The 18588-nt window shown below is 35.2% G+C and overlaps 1 protein-coding gene across 4 annotated transcripts in view; it reads right to left on the reverse strand.

Moving 5' to 3' along the window:
• Positions 1 to 11989: 11989 nt before the first annotated feature.
• The window catches only part of LOC115697271 (DNA polymerase eta), a 40206-nt gene continuing 33607 nt past the window's right edge, over positions 11990 to 18588 (reverse strand). For 3 of the 4 annotated variants that reach the window (XM_030624204.2, XM_030624206.2, XM_030624207.2), the window contains exons 13-16: positions 13501 to 13570; positions 13283 to 13413; positions 12686 to 12791; positions 11990 to 12578 (exon numbers count right to left, since the gene is read on the reverse strand). In XM_030624204.2, the coding sequence (XP_030480064.1) occupies positions 12331 to 12578; positions 12686 to 12791; positions 13283 to 13413; positions 13501 to 13570 (555 nt within the window). In that variant the 3' untranslated portion in view covers positions 11990 to 12330. The remainder of the gene's footprint in view (positions 12579 to 12685; positions 12792 to 13282; positions 13414 to 13500; positions 13571 to 18588) is intronic. The other variant, XM_061118827.1, reaches the window with a different exon arrangement.

Genomic DNA, 18588 nt, shown 5'->3' on the forward strand with positions numbered 1-18588 from the left:
GAAGTTCTTCGGGAAAAACATCTAGAAATTCCCGAACCACCTTGATGTCCTCTGGCCGAATGGTATCTGGACGAGTGGTGTCCATCACCACGGCCAGAAACCCTAAACAACCGCCATGCAGTAACTCCCTAGCTGACATGGCCGAAATGACCAGGATCCGAGATCCCCGAACTGAACCAACAAACACAAATGGTCTTTCACCTTCCGGTTAGAAGATCACCATCTTCCTCTTGCAATCAATACTGGCTGAGTACTTAGATAGGAAATCCATTCCTAGAATAATATCGAAATCTACTAGGCTCATCTCTATCAAGTCAGCACTTAACTCTCTACCATCTATTCTGATTGGCATAGACCTAATCCACCTTTTGGAGATAACTAACTCTCCGCCAGGTAATAGGGTTCCAAACCCTGATTCATAACTATCACACGGTCTATCCAATTTACTAAAGATTTTGGCTGCCACATAAGAATGTGTGGCCCCAGAATCAAACAGCACTAAGTAAAATGAGTTATTAACCAAGAGCTGACCTGTTACAACTGGAGGGCTGGCTTCAGCATCAGCCTTCGTGATGGTGAACACCCTAGCTGGAGTGGGTCTCGCCGGAGCCCTTGGTGCCTCTGATCTAAGCTGGGGACAATCCTTCTTGTAGTGTCGGGGCATGCCACACTGAAAGCATCCCTGACCTCTGCACTCACCCGGATGATGCCTTTTACAAATGGGACACTCCGGGTAGGAATAACGGGTCTCAGCACCACCCTGACGACCGCCTCGACTCTGGTTCCCTCGGAACCTCTTGTTCTGCCTCGAGCCACCGGATGCAGTGGATGTTTTCCTCTTCTGGTCTATGGTCGAGCCACTAGCTCCCCTGCTAAAGCCTGACGCAGGAGGGGTAGGACCCCGCCACTCACTGGAGTCCTAACCGACTCCGACATACATCCAACTGTGCCCTCAGCTCGCAGTGCTTTTTCCACCATTTCAGCATAGGTGGTCTTGTCGTCTGTGGTGATCATAAGGTCATGCTTGATCTTCACATTAAGTCCATCAAGATATTTTTCCTTCTTGCTGAAATCGGTTGGCACAATTCCCGAGGCTAACCTCGCCAACCGATCAAACTGAGCAGTGTATTCTGTCACACTCATATTCTCCTTCTGGGTCAGGTGCGCGAACTCTTTTCTCTTGGCACTTCTAATGGCCTCATTATAATACTTCGCGTTGAAGAGTTCCTGGAACCTTTCCCAGGTCATAGTGGTGACATCATGAATCTGAGACACCATGTCCCACCAAACTAAGGCGTCTACTTAAAACTGGAAGGTGGCACACACCACCCTGTCATTCCCGGTGACACCCATAAAGTTCAATATTCTTGTGATCACCGTTAGCCACTGCTCGGCTTTCATGACATCAGGACCTCCCAGAAAAACTGGAGGTGCCTGCTTCCGGAACCTTTCATACAGGGGTTCCATTCTGTTTGTCGCTACCACTATCTCGGCCTGAGCAACAGGGGCAGGTGCCACAGGAGCTTCTGGCACCGGCACTGTAGGAGCACCCTGCTGCCTCAATCTCTGAATTTCCTGATCTTTCTCCTTTATTCTGGCTTGCATTTCAGCAAACCTAGTTTCCCAATTCTGGGCATCCTAATTGGCTTGAGCAGCCTGGGCAGCCTGTGGCGGGTTATCATCACCCTGACCACGGGCCCTGCCCCTGGGACCTCTACCACGACCCGTAACATGCGGGGGAAACTGAGCTCCTTGACCCTGATTTGACCCGACTGAGTTGCCCTGACTCCTGGTCTTTCGCCTAGCATCCATCTAGTCTGAAAAGCCTGCGAAACCAAGAGTTGGCACATCGGGTCATGATCAACGAGAGCTTACTAATGCCGCTTAATTTGGAAATTAAAAACATGCGCCTATTCTACTATCAGGCTACTAACATGCTTCCTATCAGGCTTTTCTTATTTCATAATAATTAAATAAACTGCTAAAGCAATAAAAGCTTACTGAACCGTAGAACGAGCTAACTGCTGATGATGATTGTACATGTCGTGACGATCTTCGGAAGACAACCTGGCGGCTCTGATACCAAATTGTAACACCCTAATTAGCATAGGCGTATTACGTGATTTTTAAACATACTGTGCAGCTCGTTGCTAATCAACAAGGTTTATGGAAATCGTATTAATTAAAAATTTTGCTTTTTAATTAAACATATAAAATATTTCATACAAAATACTGTGGGATCCCATTTACAAAAAGCTTTACAAAAGTTTACTGTCTAATATAAAATACTTGTCGCCTAGAGACTAATTACAAAAACACTGTTGTCCCGAGGATCGTACGCTCCAGGCCTAACCGCCCCGACATGTACAATCTTCATTGGCTCGCTCTCACGGTTCCTCAGCCTTGGCCTTGCCCTTACCTACACATAAACATAGCACTGTGAGTCGACAGACTCAGTAAGAAAAGCATAATCATAATCATACATAAATCCCGGGTTATGATCAGATGCCCATACCTCTGACCATAATCCTAACTGCCGTGTCCCACACGATACTGAGTCCCAAACGTTCATAAGACGGTACTATTGACAAGTAACAGCCTATACTCGGTACACTGGTCATACTCCAGCTGCTAGTCATACTCTAGCCTAACCGATGTGTTACAGTATCAGCCTATACTCAGTTCACTGGTCATACTCCAGCTGCTAGTCATACTCTAGCCTAACCGATGTAATACGGTTAAATAGCACAGTACCACCAACCCTAGTATCAGCCTGTACTTGGTTCACTGGTCATACTCCAGCTGCTAGTCATACTCTAGCCTAACTGATGTGATATGTTGGATGGTACGAAGCCAACATACATATCTAATGTAATCTAAAGGCTTCCTAACATGCACACTAAACATGTAATACATATGCATACTGTTATACTAATCTTACCTCAATTCCGAATTCAGGTGTGCCGGTCAACATGAGTGGAACTAACTGCGCGGCGGTTTACAGGCTCCTAAACCATAACAATCACAACACTATTAAGTGATACGCTAAATCACTTCCCGGGGACTTAAACTAGAAACTAAAAGTTTCCCTATCGATAAAAAGCATGGCAATATCCCAAATAACATAAAAACGAGAAAAACTAGGGTTCCTGAAAATTTCCCAACCGGAAGACCGGTTGCACATCCGAAATTTCGGTTCTGGGAATTCCTGAAACCCATCTGGAATTCCGGTTGCACAACCGGAATTCCGCTTCCTCGCAGGATACATGCAAAATTTCATAACTCATTCAAATCAATCCCAATTCACACCAAAACTTCCAGACCTGTTCTATATACCCCTAAGAACAAATCCAAAGCAAAAGAACCAAGCTTCAACCACAGAAACTCATTTCACCATTGGAGGTTCAAGATTGAGTTCAAAAACTCAAAACTTGACTAATCCTCCAAACAGCCACTAAATCATGCATATCTCAACATATTTCAACATAATTTAACACCAGAAAACACTACTCAACAATAGCAGCAACCACAGCAACGAAAATCAACAATTTGCTTTGAAAACCATAGCTTTTGTACCAAAAATTTACATACTTAAACAAGGATAACAAGCATGCATTACAACCTATCTAATCCATTCAATTCAAGCATTTTAATCATAGAAACAACAACAACAACTAACAGCAGCAATAACATCAAAAACCATACATGCAACACTCATCTTTTCATAATTTTCAACAAACTTAAAGCGGAGAAGATTAGGAGCTAACCTAGCTTGATTAGAACACCAAAAAGAGCTTGAATCACAGAGAAAAACCAAGGATCCTTGCTGCTCAAGGGGGGCCGAACAAGAGAGAAAGAGAGAGCTTTGAGAAAATTTTGGTTTTTCTTTTAACTTTTCTAATTTTTGAAAATAAATGATAAATGCAATACCAACTCTATATTCAGCCAACACACATAAATTAAAATCACATAATTTCCAATTACAAAGTCCACTAAAGGACAAAATACCAATGGGGCAAAATAACCAATTTGCCCCTCCATACTAAAATAACATAAAGGGCACTAAAGGGGGTATTTTGGGAAATTCTAAATTCCCGACCACTCCCGACATTCCTAATGTCTAAATAACCGTCCCACAATACTAACATACTAAGTTGTGATTTTACTGAGCCAAACACCGAGTTCCATGTTGCCGGGCACCGGAAATGCAAAATTATGAAAATCACTAAATGACATAAAATGCATTTCAGAACTCAATAATAACAGCATAAATAATTATTTAAATATCTATAAATAATTTTCCATAATTAACTGCTAATTTCCAAATTAAACTAAGCGGTCTTTACATGTAGTGTGGCAAAAACATTATTTCCAACTCTGCTTTCTACCTATGTGCTTGTCGAATTGTTGTGAACAAAGTCAAGCTTATCTTGGCTTTAATGCCACTTATGGGATGTTTGGTATGAGGTTTTAATTTGATGAGAATGAAAATGTAAAATTTAAATTAAATATGAATGAGGAGTGTTAAGTAAAAATTTCACATCTACAGTATTAAAAATAAATGCAAAATACAATTTCACCTATGCCAAATTTGTAGCATAAGAATTTATTAATTTAGATTCAACCCATCAAAGATTATAAGAATAATCTCTTAATTACAATTCTTTTATTTAAAAGAAACACCCTTTGATTCCAATTACGATGATATTAAATGATTAATGTAAACTTTGGAGAAAAATTGGGGGGAATACGGAATTGCAATTGACTCAGTAATTTTGATAGACTGAGCTGCCTACATACCTTCTTTGTGAAGGATCAAGCCACTTGTCGTTCAGAATACGGTATTTTTGAATTTGAATATAAGAATTCCGGTAGATGACTACTTTCAGGAATTCTTTGCTATTTGAAAATTTGAGAAAATTCATAGGTGGATGACCTTTTATGAAATTTTGAGATTTTTGTTTTATACCATTTTGCGGTATCGGTGACTGTACTTAGTCTTAGCAACCAAGTTGCCTACGTGTCCTTTTATAGGAATCAAGTCAAACGTAGTTCCAAGGCATTCAAAATTTTGTATCTTTGAGAACTTTGTGAAGAATTAACTCACTTTGATATTTTAGGGTAAATGGCCTCATTTGAGATTTTTGAGGTGAATGTCCTCATTTAAAATGTTTTTTAATAGAGGTGAGTAACCTCGTTTGGGATTTGATGAGGTAAATGACCTCATTTGGGATTCTGAGGACTTGTGATTGTAGCTAATCTTAGCAATTAGGTTGCGCACGTACCTAGAATGGGCAAATCAAACGTAGTTTATATATGTTTAAAGATTTTTGATCTTGTATTCTTTAGAGATACTGAGTTTATTTTGAATTAAAATTTTTTTAGTCTCATTTTAGTGAATTCAAGATCACTAATATTATAATTCTACATGAGAATTTGAAAACAAAATTTAAATTTGTTTGAGACTTTGTGTCGCTTTTTTTTAAGTAGAATTTACGTGGAGTATGGGTTTTTTAAACCTTTTATGATAAATATGGCATAATTAACTATGGACACTTTATATGGCTTTTTTAAAGTTTGGCCATAATTTATGGGATTTTAAAGCCCATACGGCTGGAATTTATTTGTCAAAAGCCCATAGTGTGTGTATTGTAGTTTATTTAGGTTATTTTAGTAATTTTAGGTGTTTAGATTTTTTTTGGTTTAGTTTTTTTTCAACTGGTTTTTTTTAGAGGGTTTGCATGTAATCATCATGATTTGATGGTTGCTTCTACATTTTAGTTTATTTTTGCAGTTTCCAATTCAGACATATTTTCCCTAAACAACCTATACTATTATCTCTCTCCCTCCCTCTTTTTTTTCATTTCACCATTTCTTCATTTTCCTCTTTTTTTCTTTTCCTCTTTCGTTTTCGTCTTCTGTTTTTTTTTTTTTGCTCTCGATTTTTGGAGGACATTGCCGCCATTGTTCTTCAAGTAAGAGCTACGGGTAAGAGCTTCCATTGTTTGTGTGTTCTTCAAGGTAAGCATGAGTTTTTTTTTTTTTTTTCTCTCTAATTTTAGGGTTTTTTGTTCCTTTTCATTTTGTGGGTTTGTTGAAGTTGCATTTGTTCTTAATCGTTCTTACATTCTTATATTTTCGTTTTTATTTTTTTATTTTGCATTTTCTTGTTGAGTTATGCTTAATCCGAAGAGAGAGTGGGAAAAATGAGAATAGAAGAGAGTAGTTCCTTGAGAGAAAATTAGGAGGATTAAGAAAGAAACAAGGAGAATCATTGGAAAACAATCTCAACCCATTTTCTGTTTTAAGATTATTAGTGTGTTGTTGTTTTTCTTTTTTTTTTAAAAATGTTTAATCCGAAGTGATTATTGTGTTGTTGTATTTATTCATATTGGATTAGTTAAGTATTTTGTGTTTTGGGTTTTGTTTTATGCTTTAGAATTTTGTTGTTTAGTTTTTTTTTTTTTTAATTTTTGGTAATATTCGGTGTTGTTGTTGTGTTTATTTTTTTTTTTAAATTTGGTTGGTTTTTGGATATGATTTTTGTTAGTTTTAGTGATAAATTTTCTTTCATTTTTTAGAAACTGGTTTTTGGGTATGATTTTTTTTTATGATTTAGTAATTTCGGGTTTTAGAGTCGATGTGCTGTAATAAATTGTGGGTTTATTGTGCAATCTGAAAAGCCATGTAATTTCTGTTGAAAATATTGTATCAATTATAAACTTGTAGGGATTTTATTTTGCATGAAGAAATTATTGTTGTGTTTGAGCAGTTATAATCTTTGTTTTATTTATAGGAACTGGTTTTTGGTGTGTATGGGTGGTTTTGAGGTTTGAGGTTTCAAAATAATTCTCATATGAAAAACCAGTTTCTAGATCATGATTACAGTTTTAAAAATAGGTTAGAAATGATGCAGGTGTTGTTTCGGATCCTCGGATTCCTAATTTTGAAACATGTCAAAAACAAGTTTCTGGAGTTTGATTTATGTTATAGATATGTGTTATTTGTGCATTCTGTGATAATTTGGGTGTGTGGGTGGTTTTAAGGTTGATGTTGCAAAATGCTTGGATCTTTGAATGGGTTTCCTTTGGGCTGGATTATTAGTTTTATTGTTTAGTTAATTACTGTTGAGGAAATTGTCGTTATGTTTTTTTGTTGTTTTTTTTTTTTTTGTTGTTTTGTTTCGATTTTGTGTGAAACTAGTTTTCGTGTTAATTATCAGGATTAATTTGTTGTTTGTGTCTAATGTTTATTTTGTGTTTTTTTTTTTTTTATCAGATGGAGAGTGAATCAGTCTCAAAAGTCTCATCTATTGTTGAAAAGATTGAGTAGGCTACGAAGGCTAAAGGCCGACCAAAAAATAATTCACGTAAAGCTAAAGTATATTTTATGTTTGTATTGAAACCGGTTTTTAGTACTTATGTTTGTTTTTTTTTTTTGGTTATTATGAAACTGGTTTTATTTATTTATTTTTATTAGGATCCTTTTGTCGAAGAAGAAAAACCTGTTGAAGTTGAAACGAGGAAATCTCCGCGTAAATCCAAAGTATGCTCTATGTTTTTTTTTAATATGTTTTTTTTGCTGTTTATTCATGTTTTTGTTTATTTATTTTTTTGGGATGAAACTGATTTTTTGTTGTTTTGTTTAAGGCCGATAATGTTGTGGAAGATATTCCCTTGAAAGCTCCAACAAGAAGATCTCCCCGGAAACTTTAAGTATGTATTAAATTTTGCTGAATTCGGTTTAGCATTTATTTTATGTTTCATTGTTGGTTTGTATTTTTATTGTGTTTAAATTTTCCAAGTATTTTTTCCTTGAAAATTGATTTTTATCCTTTATATGTTTGTTATTAGATTTGAGTATGTTATATAAAACTGGTTTTTTTTTTTTAATTTGTTCTGTTTTGTTTATGTTTATTTTTTCAGGTTGATAATCAAGATGTTAAAGGTGATGTTACTGATTATGTTTCTCACAAACACCGTAGTAAAAAAGTCAGTAAGAAGGCTACTAATGTCCTTCAAGCAGTCAATGATGATGATTTTTCAGACTCAGAAGGTTGTGGCGGAAGTTGTTTCAAGCAAGAAAATGAAAGTTGTTATTGATGAAGCTAGTGCATCAAAGAAAAGTAAAACTAAGGATGTGGTGGAGGATTTTAATTTGGTATGTCTTCTTTTTTCCTTATATTTTTTTGGTTGTTTTGTGTATTGTATTTGTTGGACAGTTGTGATCTTGGACATATTTTCTTACTTTGAATGTTGAGGTACTCTTAAACTTTGAAGCTCTCAGAAACCAGTTACAGTTGCCATCCACACAAGTCACCACATACTCTCTTGGTTCAGATCTTTTGGTTTTAAACTGAAAATGTGTTAATCATAGCAAAAAAACCCACTGCAGTCTTCAATATTTTTCTGTCCTTGTAGATCTGTCCTTTTTCAATGTTGAAAACCTTATGATCTGTTATTATTTCCCTTTCTTCTTCTTGTCTTTTCCTTTTGTGTTCTTGTATTTTCTCAATGATACAATCAGCAACACTATCAGGTACTTGAAATATGTTTGGTAATGCAAGTACCTCGCTTATTTCTGAGGTTTCATCATCGTATTCCATACACTCATATGTTGGCTGGTTGGTTATTTGTAAAACCAGTTTCTGAACATCTGTATCTTGTCTTACAGATTCACTTTCTAGTTTTTGTTGAGCAATGATCTGGAGTCTTGTCTCGTCTACTGTTGTGATGCAGAGTGGAGACTCACTAACTGCATTTTGTGTCTTTCTCGGTTGTAAGTAGAACATCAGTGAGTTGTCACTAATTATTTTCATTGGTGGTGAGTCTGGGCATAACTGGTAATGTATTTCTATTGCTGTGTTGCATTTGATTTCAGTCTTTACTAATTCCAACAAACTTTTTAGATCACAGTTTGTTGGTATTAGTAGTCCAGTCATTATGTAGTCTTCATACCTTTTATCCTCTTTCCATTGCCCTCCATATTTGACCACACACATTATTGAGTCCATTCCTGTACAATATTTGAAAACGGTTAGTTAAAAATTACAATGTATTAAGAAACTGGTTTCTTTTTTTTCTTTTTTTGTTTATTTATTTGTTTTAAAATTATATATTTTTTTCACTATATAATTGAGAAACTAGTTTCCAACATTACTTTATATTTATTTATGTTTAACAAATAATATCATTTTGAAAACTGTTAGTTAAAATTTATAATGTATTTAGAAACTGGTTTCTTTTTTTTTTTTGTTTGTTTGTTTTTATTTATTTTAAATTTATATGTATTTTTTTCACTATATACTTGAGAAACTGGTTTCCAACATTACTTTATATTTGTTTATGTTTAACTGATAATATCATTTAAAAAACTGTTAGTTAAAATATATAATGTATTTAGAAACCGGTTTCTGTTTTTTTTGTTTATATTTACTTTAAAATTATATGTGTTTTTTTTCACTATATATTTGAGAAACTGGTTTCCAACATTACTTTATATTTATTTATGTTTAATAGATAATATCATTTTAAAAACTGTTAGTTAAAATATATAATGTATTTAGAAACTGGTTTTATATTCATAATTTTCAGTAATCTTTTCATTTTTGATCGTGGATGTCTGAAACTAAATTTTTCATAATGTTTAATTTTCGTGTTTTTTTTTTTTTTGTGAAACTTCATAGTCTAAATCTAGATTAAGTATGAACATTTCATTATGAAGCAATGCAAGATCATATAGTTTTGGTATGAAATTTATTTCAATCTAGTTTTTTTTTTTCTTTTAAGTTTAAATTGGAAATGCACATATTCGATGTATTTTTCTTTTGCAGTATATATATGCCTATAATATTCATAGCATAATTTATATAATTGTACCTGTATTTTATTTTGATCACTGTTGACAGGGACGATCGGAGTTGGCTTGATTTGTTGATTGAATTTTGTGTGTGCAGGTTGATCAGTGCTTTGAGCTTAAGAATTCGTTTTTTGCTTTAAGGGAGAGCTTTATTGCTTGTCAGGTGCCGATGTTGCAGGTTGCTTCTGTGTGTATGGCCATGGCTGAATTTTATATTTTCTGAGTTTTTCAGGTCAGTTTTGTTTGAATCAGATAAATAATTTGTGCATGGAGAAGAGAGGAATTGAATCGAAGAAGATGGAGAAGAGAATCGCAGGCCAGTCGATTCGTAGTAGAGAGAGAGAGAGAATCGCAGGAGAGAGAAGAGAGAATCGCAGTAGAGAGAGAGAGAGAGAGAATCAGTGTAGAGAGAGGATTTTGTTTATATATGGTTAAAAATAATAAATTTCATTCATTTAAAATTAGTTTCTGTTTTTAAGTTATTTTATGGTTTTTTTTTTAGAAAAAACCATATTTGTAGTTTGCTTGGTTAGTTAATGCCATATTTTGTGGCATTTAGTTTTCTTGCCATATTTATCATAAGATGGCTTATTTTTCCCATATTTTTGAAAATATCCCTTTTTTTAATGATATTTGAGAATAATATTTTATCAAAATATCATGACTACATTAGTCATTTTGTATTTTGTTTAGAATTTTTGTTTGATGCATATAATTTCGATTCTCTCTCACTGTGCATATAACATATATGTTTATTTAGTACTGCAACATATATATTTGTGACCAATTGGTTTCAAACTAAAATATTAATTCATAAATAAATCATACACTTTTTATAAATCTTATATTTTATTGATATACTGATATTATCATACTTATATATATTGATCATTTGGTCACATTTTTTTTTCGTATAGATTATTATGCATATTAATATAAATATATATATGTATATATATAGATTTATATATATACGAAGCAAACTGGATCACTAAGAATCACTAGTCCAAGTAGTTTTATGGCTCCCTTTCAAGTACAAATAAATATGCACATCGATTTACTTTCAAGGAATATATATACATATTTATATATATATATATATATTTGTTTTAAAATTTCAGATTGATTATATCTCATTTTAGACCATCACTAGAAATTCTTTATCAACTTTGGACTATCAAAACGATTTAGAGAGCATTCTATAAATTTATATTCGGCGGAATGAGAATATTTCATAGATGAGAGCATCCATAAATTAATAGAATGAGAGCATTCTATGAATTTATATTGATTGGATGAGAGCATTCTATGAATTTATATTAATTTATGGATAAGAGCATCCATAAATTAATAGAACGAGAGCATTCCATGAATGACTTTGATTGGAGGAATGAGGACATCCATAAATTTAATAAAATGAAAACATTCTATAAATTTATATTTGGCAGAATGAAGGTATTTCATTATGGAATGAGGGCATTCCATAAATGAATAGGGAAATAGAAGAGAATGAGTAGAGATGAATGAATGTATTTCATAGCAAAGGTACTTACTCTTGAAGACTTTGAACAATTTGACGAACAACAATAACAGTGACTTTTCTTTTCTTTCTCTCTTTTTTCCCTCTTCTCTTTTCTTTCTCAGATTTTTCTTTGTAAATTGTCAATCCTCTCCCCCCTTTTTTTTGTCTGATTTTCTTCTCTTTATAAACTCTATTTTTTTTTTTACATTATGTGAAAAATAGTGAGTGGGAAATGAGAGGTTAGAGACGATTCAAGAAGAGATTTGTATTTTCAAGTTTCACTTTTTAAATTAAAATAATGGTAGTATAGTATTAATCTCCTCAAAGTTTTATATTCTCTTCAAGTCTACTCTCTCCAACTCAAACTCACATAACAAACACCCCATTAAATAGTGTTTGGTTGGAAGGAATGAAAATATAACTAGACTAAGAATGACATTCCAATACTTTAAAACAGAACTAAACAAAGTAATAAAATATAAATTGTTTCCTTTCAATTTCATTCCCTATTTCCTCCAACCAAACATCACCTTAGAGAAATGAATGTATCTCTTTCCCCAACTGGTTTCATAGAAGCTTGTTTTGCTGAACCTGCCCATTTTGTAATAGTGTTTGAATGGAAATTTTTATCATAAAAAAGAACCAAAAAATTGCTCCTAAATCTAATTAAGCCAGTAAAATTCACTAATTAACTTTACACACATTTGGTATTCATTTGTTAACTCCGATGCAACTAGAGCATTATGAACAAAAATAAAAAATAAATCAGATACTACTAAAAAAAAACAGAAAAACACTGTAAACTACATGAATATGTACAGACATCAGAAAGTCAGAAGGTATGTTTTCACTTCTGGTTTTTCACCCTGGATATGAATATTCCCAGGTATGAAAAGGGCTTCTCATTTTGAGATGAAAACGCTCCTGTACAGGATACACTGTAGCTGAATTCAAGTTTTCCTTGTTGGCAGGAAATAATGAGCAATACTAGAACCTTGTTTCGCTATGTTGGATCGCTTTAGAGGACGGAGCCACGATCGAACTTCATCCTGAATTTCTGGTGGTAACTCATCAACCACAGAAGGGTCAATTTCATCAATCTTGTAACTCCATGCTTCTCTGCGTTCAAATTGAGTCAAAGTACACTGTCCATTGTTGGTGTCACTGACTTCTAAAGGTCTTTCAGTTAGCCCAACTCCTTGATGCAATTCGAAACAGATTATCTTATTGGAAAGCTTACAAGTCGTATATGAGATTTATGAAATCAACAGTAAGATAAATGGGACAAGTGGGAACTGGAATTACCTGTTGATGCTAGTTCAACATTTTGCAAATCATCGTCATGTTCTTTCACTGTAGGGCAAGACTGATCAATTTTCTTGAAGAATCTCAAGATTGAATGTGTGCCCGGCTACAAAAATTGTCAATAAAAAGGCTTATTAAACTATTCATAATGGAAAAATGAACTTCTCCGGTTGATTGGAATATCATGGATTGGATAACCATCTGAAATTTAACATTCTACTCTTGATCTCTACTCTTTTAAAGGAGAAGGGAGAAGGAGTAACCATAAATAGGGTTTTCACCCTAAAAAACGCGGGTTGAAAACGGATCGACTCAACTTAACACAAAATAAAAAGGAATAATTATATAAAATACTATTTTTTTGTAAAAATTTTAACACGATGAAAGGTTTATTTTCCTTTCTAGTTTAACACGATGTAAAAAAAATTTTGTATAAAGTTTTTCCTTTATACTAGAAAGATGTAAAAGTTACATCGTGTTAAATTTATTCTTTGTATAAAAAAAGTTTATTTTCCTTTCTAGTTTAACACGATGAGAAAAATTAGAATGAAGTAAACTGGAGGAATCAATGATGAAGTGAGGTAAAAGCCATTAAACCTTTTCTTTCAATGCCTTTCTCTTTTGCTCCGGTCTATTCAAACTAGACACGCCGCATTGACCAGAAGGTTCATCCCCGTGAAAAACTTTATTTTCCTCACTTTGGTTAATGCCTGAACAGCTTTCTGTGCCTATAGTGAAACTATGTATTGGTTATGATTCTATGAGACATATAGAGGTAAAAGATAAAGTAACAAGTACAATTTACTAATTACTACCTACTGAGGACAAACAAGCTTCTTGGGTGACATCATCTTGTCCACGCTCTAAAGGCAAGTGACATGGAATCTGCATGACAAGAAAATCTCATCATTGAAAATCGAAGAGTAAGAAACTGTCATATTTCTAAAATTGAATTTTGTTAAGGATGACATTAAAGCATGTACATGCCTATGATGACTAATTTAGCCAAACATAATCTGGTCGATAAGAATGGGGTGTATCTTGGTCCTAGATATTATACGCTTGGCTTAGGATCTTTGAAGTTCTATTGTTAATTTTAAGTAATGAAGTCCATTTTCCTCTGCCACAAAGGCCCCCTAATAAATATAGAGTGAAAAAATCAACACAGCAATGAACCACAATTTACACATACAAATTATCCATAAGCTCTTATTATCTGTAAAAATAATCTCTTACACTGTCTAAAAGAAGCTATATATAATAAAATGCCACTCAAACGCCAAACAAGAGACAAATTCATAAGATCAATATTTTGCTGCAAAATTCAGCAAAAAAAAAATCATATTTTGCTGCAAAGATATCAAACAGGGGAATTATAGTGAGAAACAAGTTAAGGGCACCAGACAAGCGAACAAAAGTTTTGAAACATACTTAGACACAGACAGCAAGATCAAAGTGGTAAAATTAACAAATAAATGATGAAACTGAAGCCCAAAAATGTTCCTTCTCTCTCACCAACACCGTGAGTAATCTAACACTTTCTATCTCGTTTGATTTACTTCAGAGAATCTGGAAATGTTAAACAAGCTCTACGGCAAATTAACCCATAACAGAAGGAAATGTTCCTATGTCAAGAGAAGTTGGACGTTCATGAGGTATTACAAAGGAGAAGACCATATCAAATATTATCCCCAGGTTGGTACGTCTGTCATAAGAAAAATGGGAAATTTTCCCATTTATTCTTGGAGAGTGTCCTTTTAGTAAGATAACATGGCAAAAGATGCTTAGAGACGTCAGCAGCATCCAGGGGTGCATGCCCCAAAAATGCAGCCAAATGCTATTGTGCAAACTAAAAGGGGGTGGGAGAGCTTCCAAGTTGTAGAAGACAGCCATCTTCGCTATTTTTTGGGTTGTGTAGTTAGAAAGAAATAGTAGGATCTTCGAAGAACTAAAATAAAGTTGAAGTCCTGTGGGAGATTGGGAATGTCTTTGGTAATATATATTACTTGATTTTGGGATTTTGGGATTTTGGTTTTGAGTAGTTCTATTGCCTATTTATTCCTTCAGAGTGGTTTGTTACCACGGTTTTCCTCTGCCACAAGTGAGGATCCCTAATATATTTTGGGAGAGGTATGAATTTGACCTTGAATTGTTTTATAGACCCACAATGAGGCACTTTTTAGAATGTGAGACTACATTGTAGGGAAAAGTAGATCCATATTTTTACCCTATGTTTACTTCACTCGTGAGACAAACCATAAAAGAAGTCAGCTACTGCAAAGTTTCAAATGTATTCATCTTTCTAAAGAGAAATTAAAGGAGTAAACACAGTAATGATTGAATCAGCTCAAAATTTATGAGCAGGGGCCTTTTCATTATATAGCAGAGGTATTACAACGGGAATGAGGCTATAGGCCATAGAGAAAGAGACACATGTACATAGAAGAGAATATTACAAATTTTTATGTAGCAGAATTGGATAATCAATACAACAATAAAATCTTTCTTGGGATTGTTTCATTCACTCATCATTGCATTCCACGTAGCAGCATCGTTTCCCTCTATGCCAGTCTCTTCAAATCCAATTTCTTTGACACCACCCCTCAAGCGAAATGGAGATGGAACTACACGAGGTGACTTGTGGGATAGAATTGGAGTTGACAATCTATTTATTAGGTACACTGCAGTTTGGAAAGCTTCAAACCAGTATTTTAAAAACATTTTAGCTTGTGCAAGGTAAGACCCATTTCAACTATTTGCCTATGTTTTCTCTCTGCACTACCATTTTGTTCAGGGTGTGAGGACAAGAGTGATTAAACATGATGCTATTTTTCAATCACTAACTCTGTAAATGCCTGATATTCCCCACCCCAATCTGTTCTTAGTTGATTGATTTTCCTTTCAAATTGATTCTCAACTAGAGCTTTGAATTGAGTAAAGGCTGCAAGTGCATCAGATTTTTGCTTAAGGGGAAGAGGCAAGTGTATCGACTATAATCATCAACAAAGTGAATATAATATCTAAAGTTAATGTTTTTTAAAGAAGCCACAGGGGCTGCTCCCCATAAATTTGTGTATCAAATCAAGTACATTGGTAGCTCTAAACTGAGAATTTTTAGAAGGCAAAGCATGAGATTTCCCAAATTGACAAGCATCACGGAAGATTTGTTTCTCATTGATAGTGTGTTTTACAGTAAACATCTTTAACGCTTGATTTAAAACTGAACTAAAAGGATGACCTAGGCACGTCTGCTAGGTATCCTTTAGGGAAACATTAAATTGAATACTGGATTGTGGATGTGTAGAGACAGCAGAATGTGAAGAAGAACTGAGTCGATAAAGGTCTTCTTTATGTGTTCCTTCCAACACCACTTTCCCTGTTTGCAGGTCCTTCACACAACAAAAACCAAAGAAAAACTCAATGGATACTTGATTATCATGGGTTAGTTTAGAAACACTTATAAGGTTTTAAGTAATAGTAGGAACATGAAGCAAATCTTATAGTAATAGCTTATTTGTTGCAGAAATGTTAATTGAACCAGTACCAGTGGACTGAACAGATAATTTCCTACCATCCCTATAACAATTTGTTCCTTACCACCATAATCTGACTTGTTAGCAAGTTTATCACCATTAGCAGTCAAATGGTTGGTTGCCCCACTATTTGCATACCAACTTTCATCAGTAAGCATCTGGGGAGTTGCAATGAGTAGCCAGCTGTTGTGGCTTGTCTTTGCTTTGGGTTTCCTCAATTTGTGGTGGTTGTCCTATATAGGACTCATCATATTTGTTGTAGCAGACATATGCAGCATGGCCATACTTTCCACAAACTTGGCAAGTGGGTCTGGATCCACAACCTGATCTTCCTCCTCTGCCATGGTAATCTCTGCCTCTTGGTTGATTTGTGTGAGAACCAATCCCTTGACCTGGATTAAAATTGGATCCCTTAGATCTAGATGACCTTGGAGTGAAGCAATTCTGTGCCAAGTTAGCAGACAGGGCACCTGGAGAGTTGAGAAGTTTCCTGGAGTTGTTCACAGAACGCAAGCATTCCAGTTTACTATCAAAACTGAGTAGAGAGTTTAGTAGTTCCTGCCATGTAAGTTGAGGACGAGATTCACGTAAGCAAACAATGGACAGATATTCTATATCCAAATATAAGAGGACATTGGCATTAAGATGTTTTTCAGGATATGGTTCCCCTACCACAGCAAGGGAATCAGCCCTGATCCGTTTCTGCTTGAAGTAATTTGTCATGGAGTTGGCTACCTTTCTTGTAGTTTGAATTTTTGTTCTCAGCTCATCCATATTTGCATGAGAATGAGCCCCATACAGCCCCTCGAGTGTTGTACAGAGTTGAGCAGTTGTATTGCAACCTATGACTTCAGAGGCAATCCCCTCAGTCATTGAACCATATAGCCAACCCATTAGGAGTTGGTCATGGACTATCCACGATTCATATTCAGGATTTATCACCTGTTTTGAGAACTCGATTCCTTCTTCTATAGTTTTCTCAATAGTGAAATATTGTGAGGGACATGCTCTTAGTCCTTTGAGGTATCCATCTAATCGATGACCTCGAATGATGGTTGAGACCATCGTCTTCTACAACGAGAAATTGTTCCTGTCGAGTTTGAGCAAAAAAGCTTGACTCAAAGTGTTGCTGAAGAGAGTCACTATTAGCGATGTTGCAGTAGATCCTACAAAACTTTGCTGCACATTCGAGTTCTCTGAAGCATTCCTAACATTTCCAGGACCGGCCTTCTCCGGTTGATTTGATGGAGTCTGACTTTCACCGGTCGACATGGCCAACGGCCTATGTTGCTCTAATCCCAAGAGAAATTAAAGGAGTAAACGCAGTAAAGATTAAATTAGCTCAAAACTTATGAGCAGGGGCCTTTTAATTATATAATAGAGGTATTACAACAGGAATAAGGCTAAAGGCCATAGAGAAAAAGACACGTATACCATAGTTTTAAAAGGCGTTTGAGGCGTACGCCTCGAGGCGCGTCTTGGAACGAGGCGTTCAAAAAACGCCGCTGAGGCTTAGCCTCAGTCACTGTCCATGAGGCTTACGCCTCGACCTTGTGAGGCGTGTGAGGCTTACGCCTCAGCTAATTGAGTTGTTTTGGGCCTTTTTTAAAGAGTTTCATTGGGCTTTTTTCAAAGAGTTTCAGTGTGCCTTTTTAAAAGAGTTTGAGTGAGCTTTTTTAAAACTTTTCTTGAGCTATTTTGAGTTTTATTTTGTAAAGTTTAAAAGCCCAAAACTAAATAAAAAACCCTTGGAACTTTTAATCTTTTGTTAGGCCTTAGGGTATTAAATAATAAGGGTATATGAGTAATTGTAATGGGAGTATTGAGATGGTATAAATAGGAGAGTAATAGAAGGGTTTTGGGGTGTGAATGATTTAGTTAAGTGAGCTTATAGCTCTTGGGAGAGAGCTGGGTCTCTCGAATACCCAGCAAACTTGTTCTCTTTGTCACTCTAATATCAATATACTTGCTATTTCCTATTGTGTCTACTGTTTGGCTCTATTTTCTTTTATCTTGCTACTGATTATACCCAAAATGATAGGAAATTCCTATCAAATGGTATCAGAGCACGTCGAATCTTTGAGGCGAGGTGTGATGGAAAATCGGTTGGAGTTTCAGCAAGCTCCGAACCAATTGGAAATGATGAAATCAGCTCTTGAGGGTACGATTGGTCCCATTGTGAAACAGTTGGACCTGATGATCGATCGAATACAAAAATCCAGAGAGGCACGAAACACCAACAACATTCTAATGGCGACTGAGGTTGACTCGATGGTGTCGGCACAAGGTTGTTCAAAGATGCTGCTTCCACAATCAGCAGCGGCAGTGACAACCATCGAGGAGAACGAACAACGAGACGAAGCCGATAAG

Source organism: Cannabis sativa, chromosome 7 (genome assembly GCF_029168945.1).
Source record: "Cannabis sativa cultivar Pink pepper isolate KNU-18-1 chromosome 7, ASM2916894v1, whole genome shotgun sequence".
Taxonomy (NCBI): Eukaryota; Viridiplantae; Streptophyta; class Magnoliopsida; order Rosales; family Cannabaceae; genus Cannabis; species Cannabis sativa.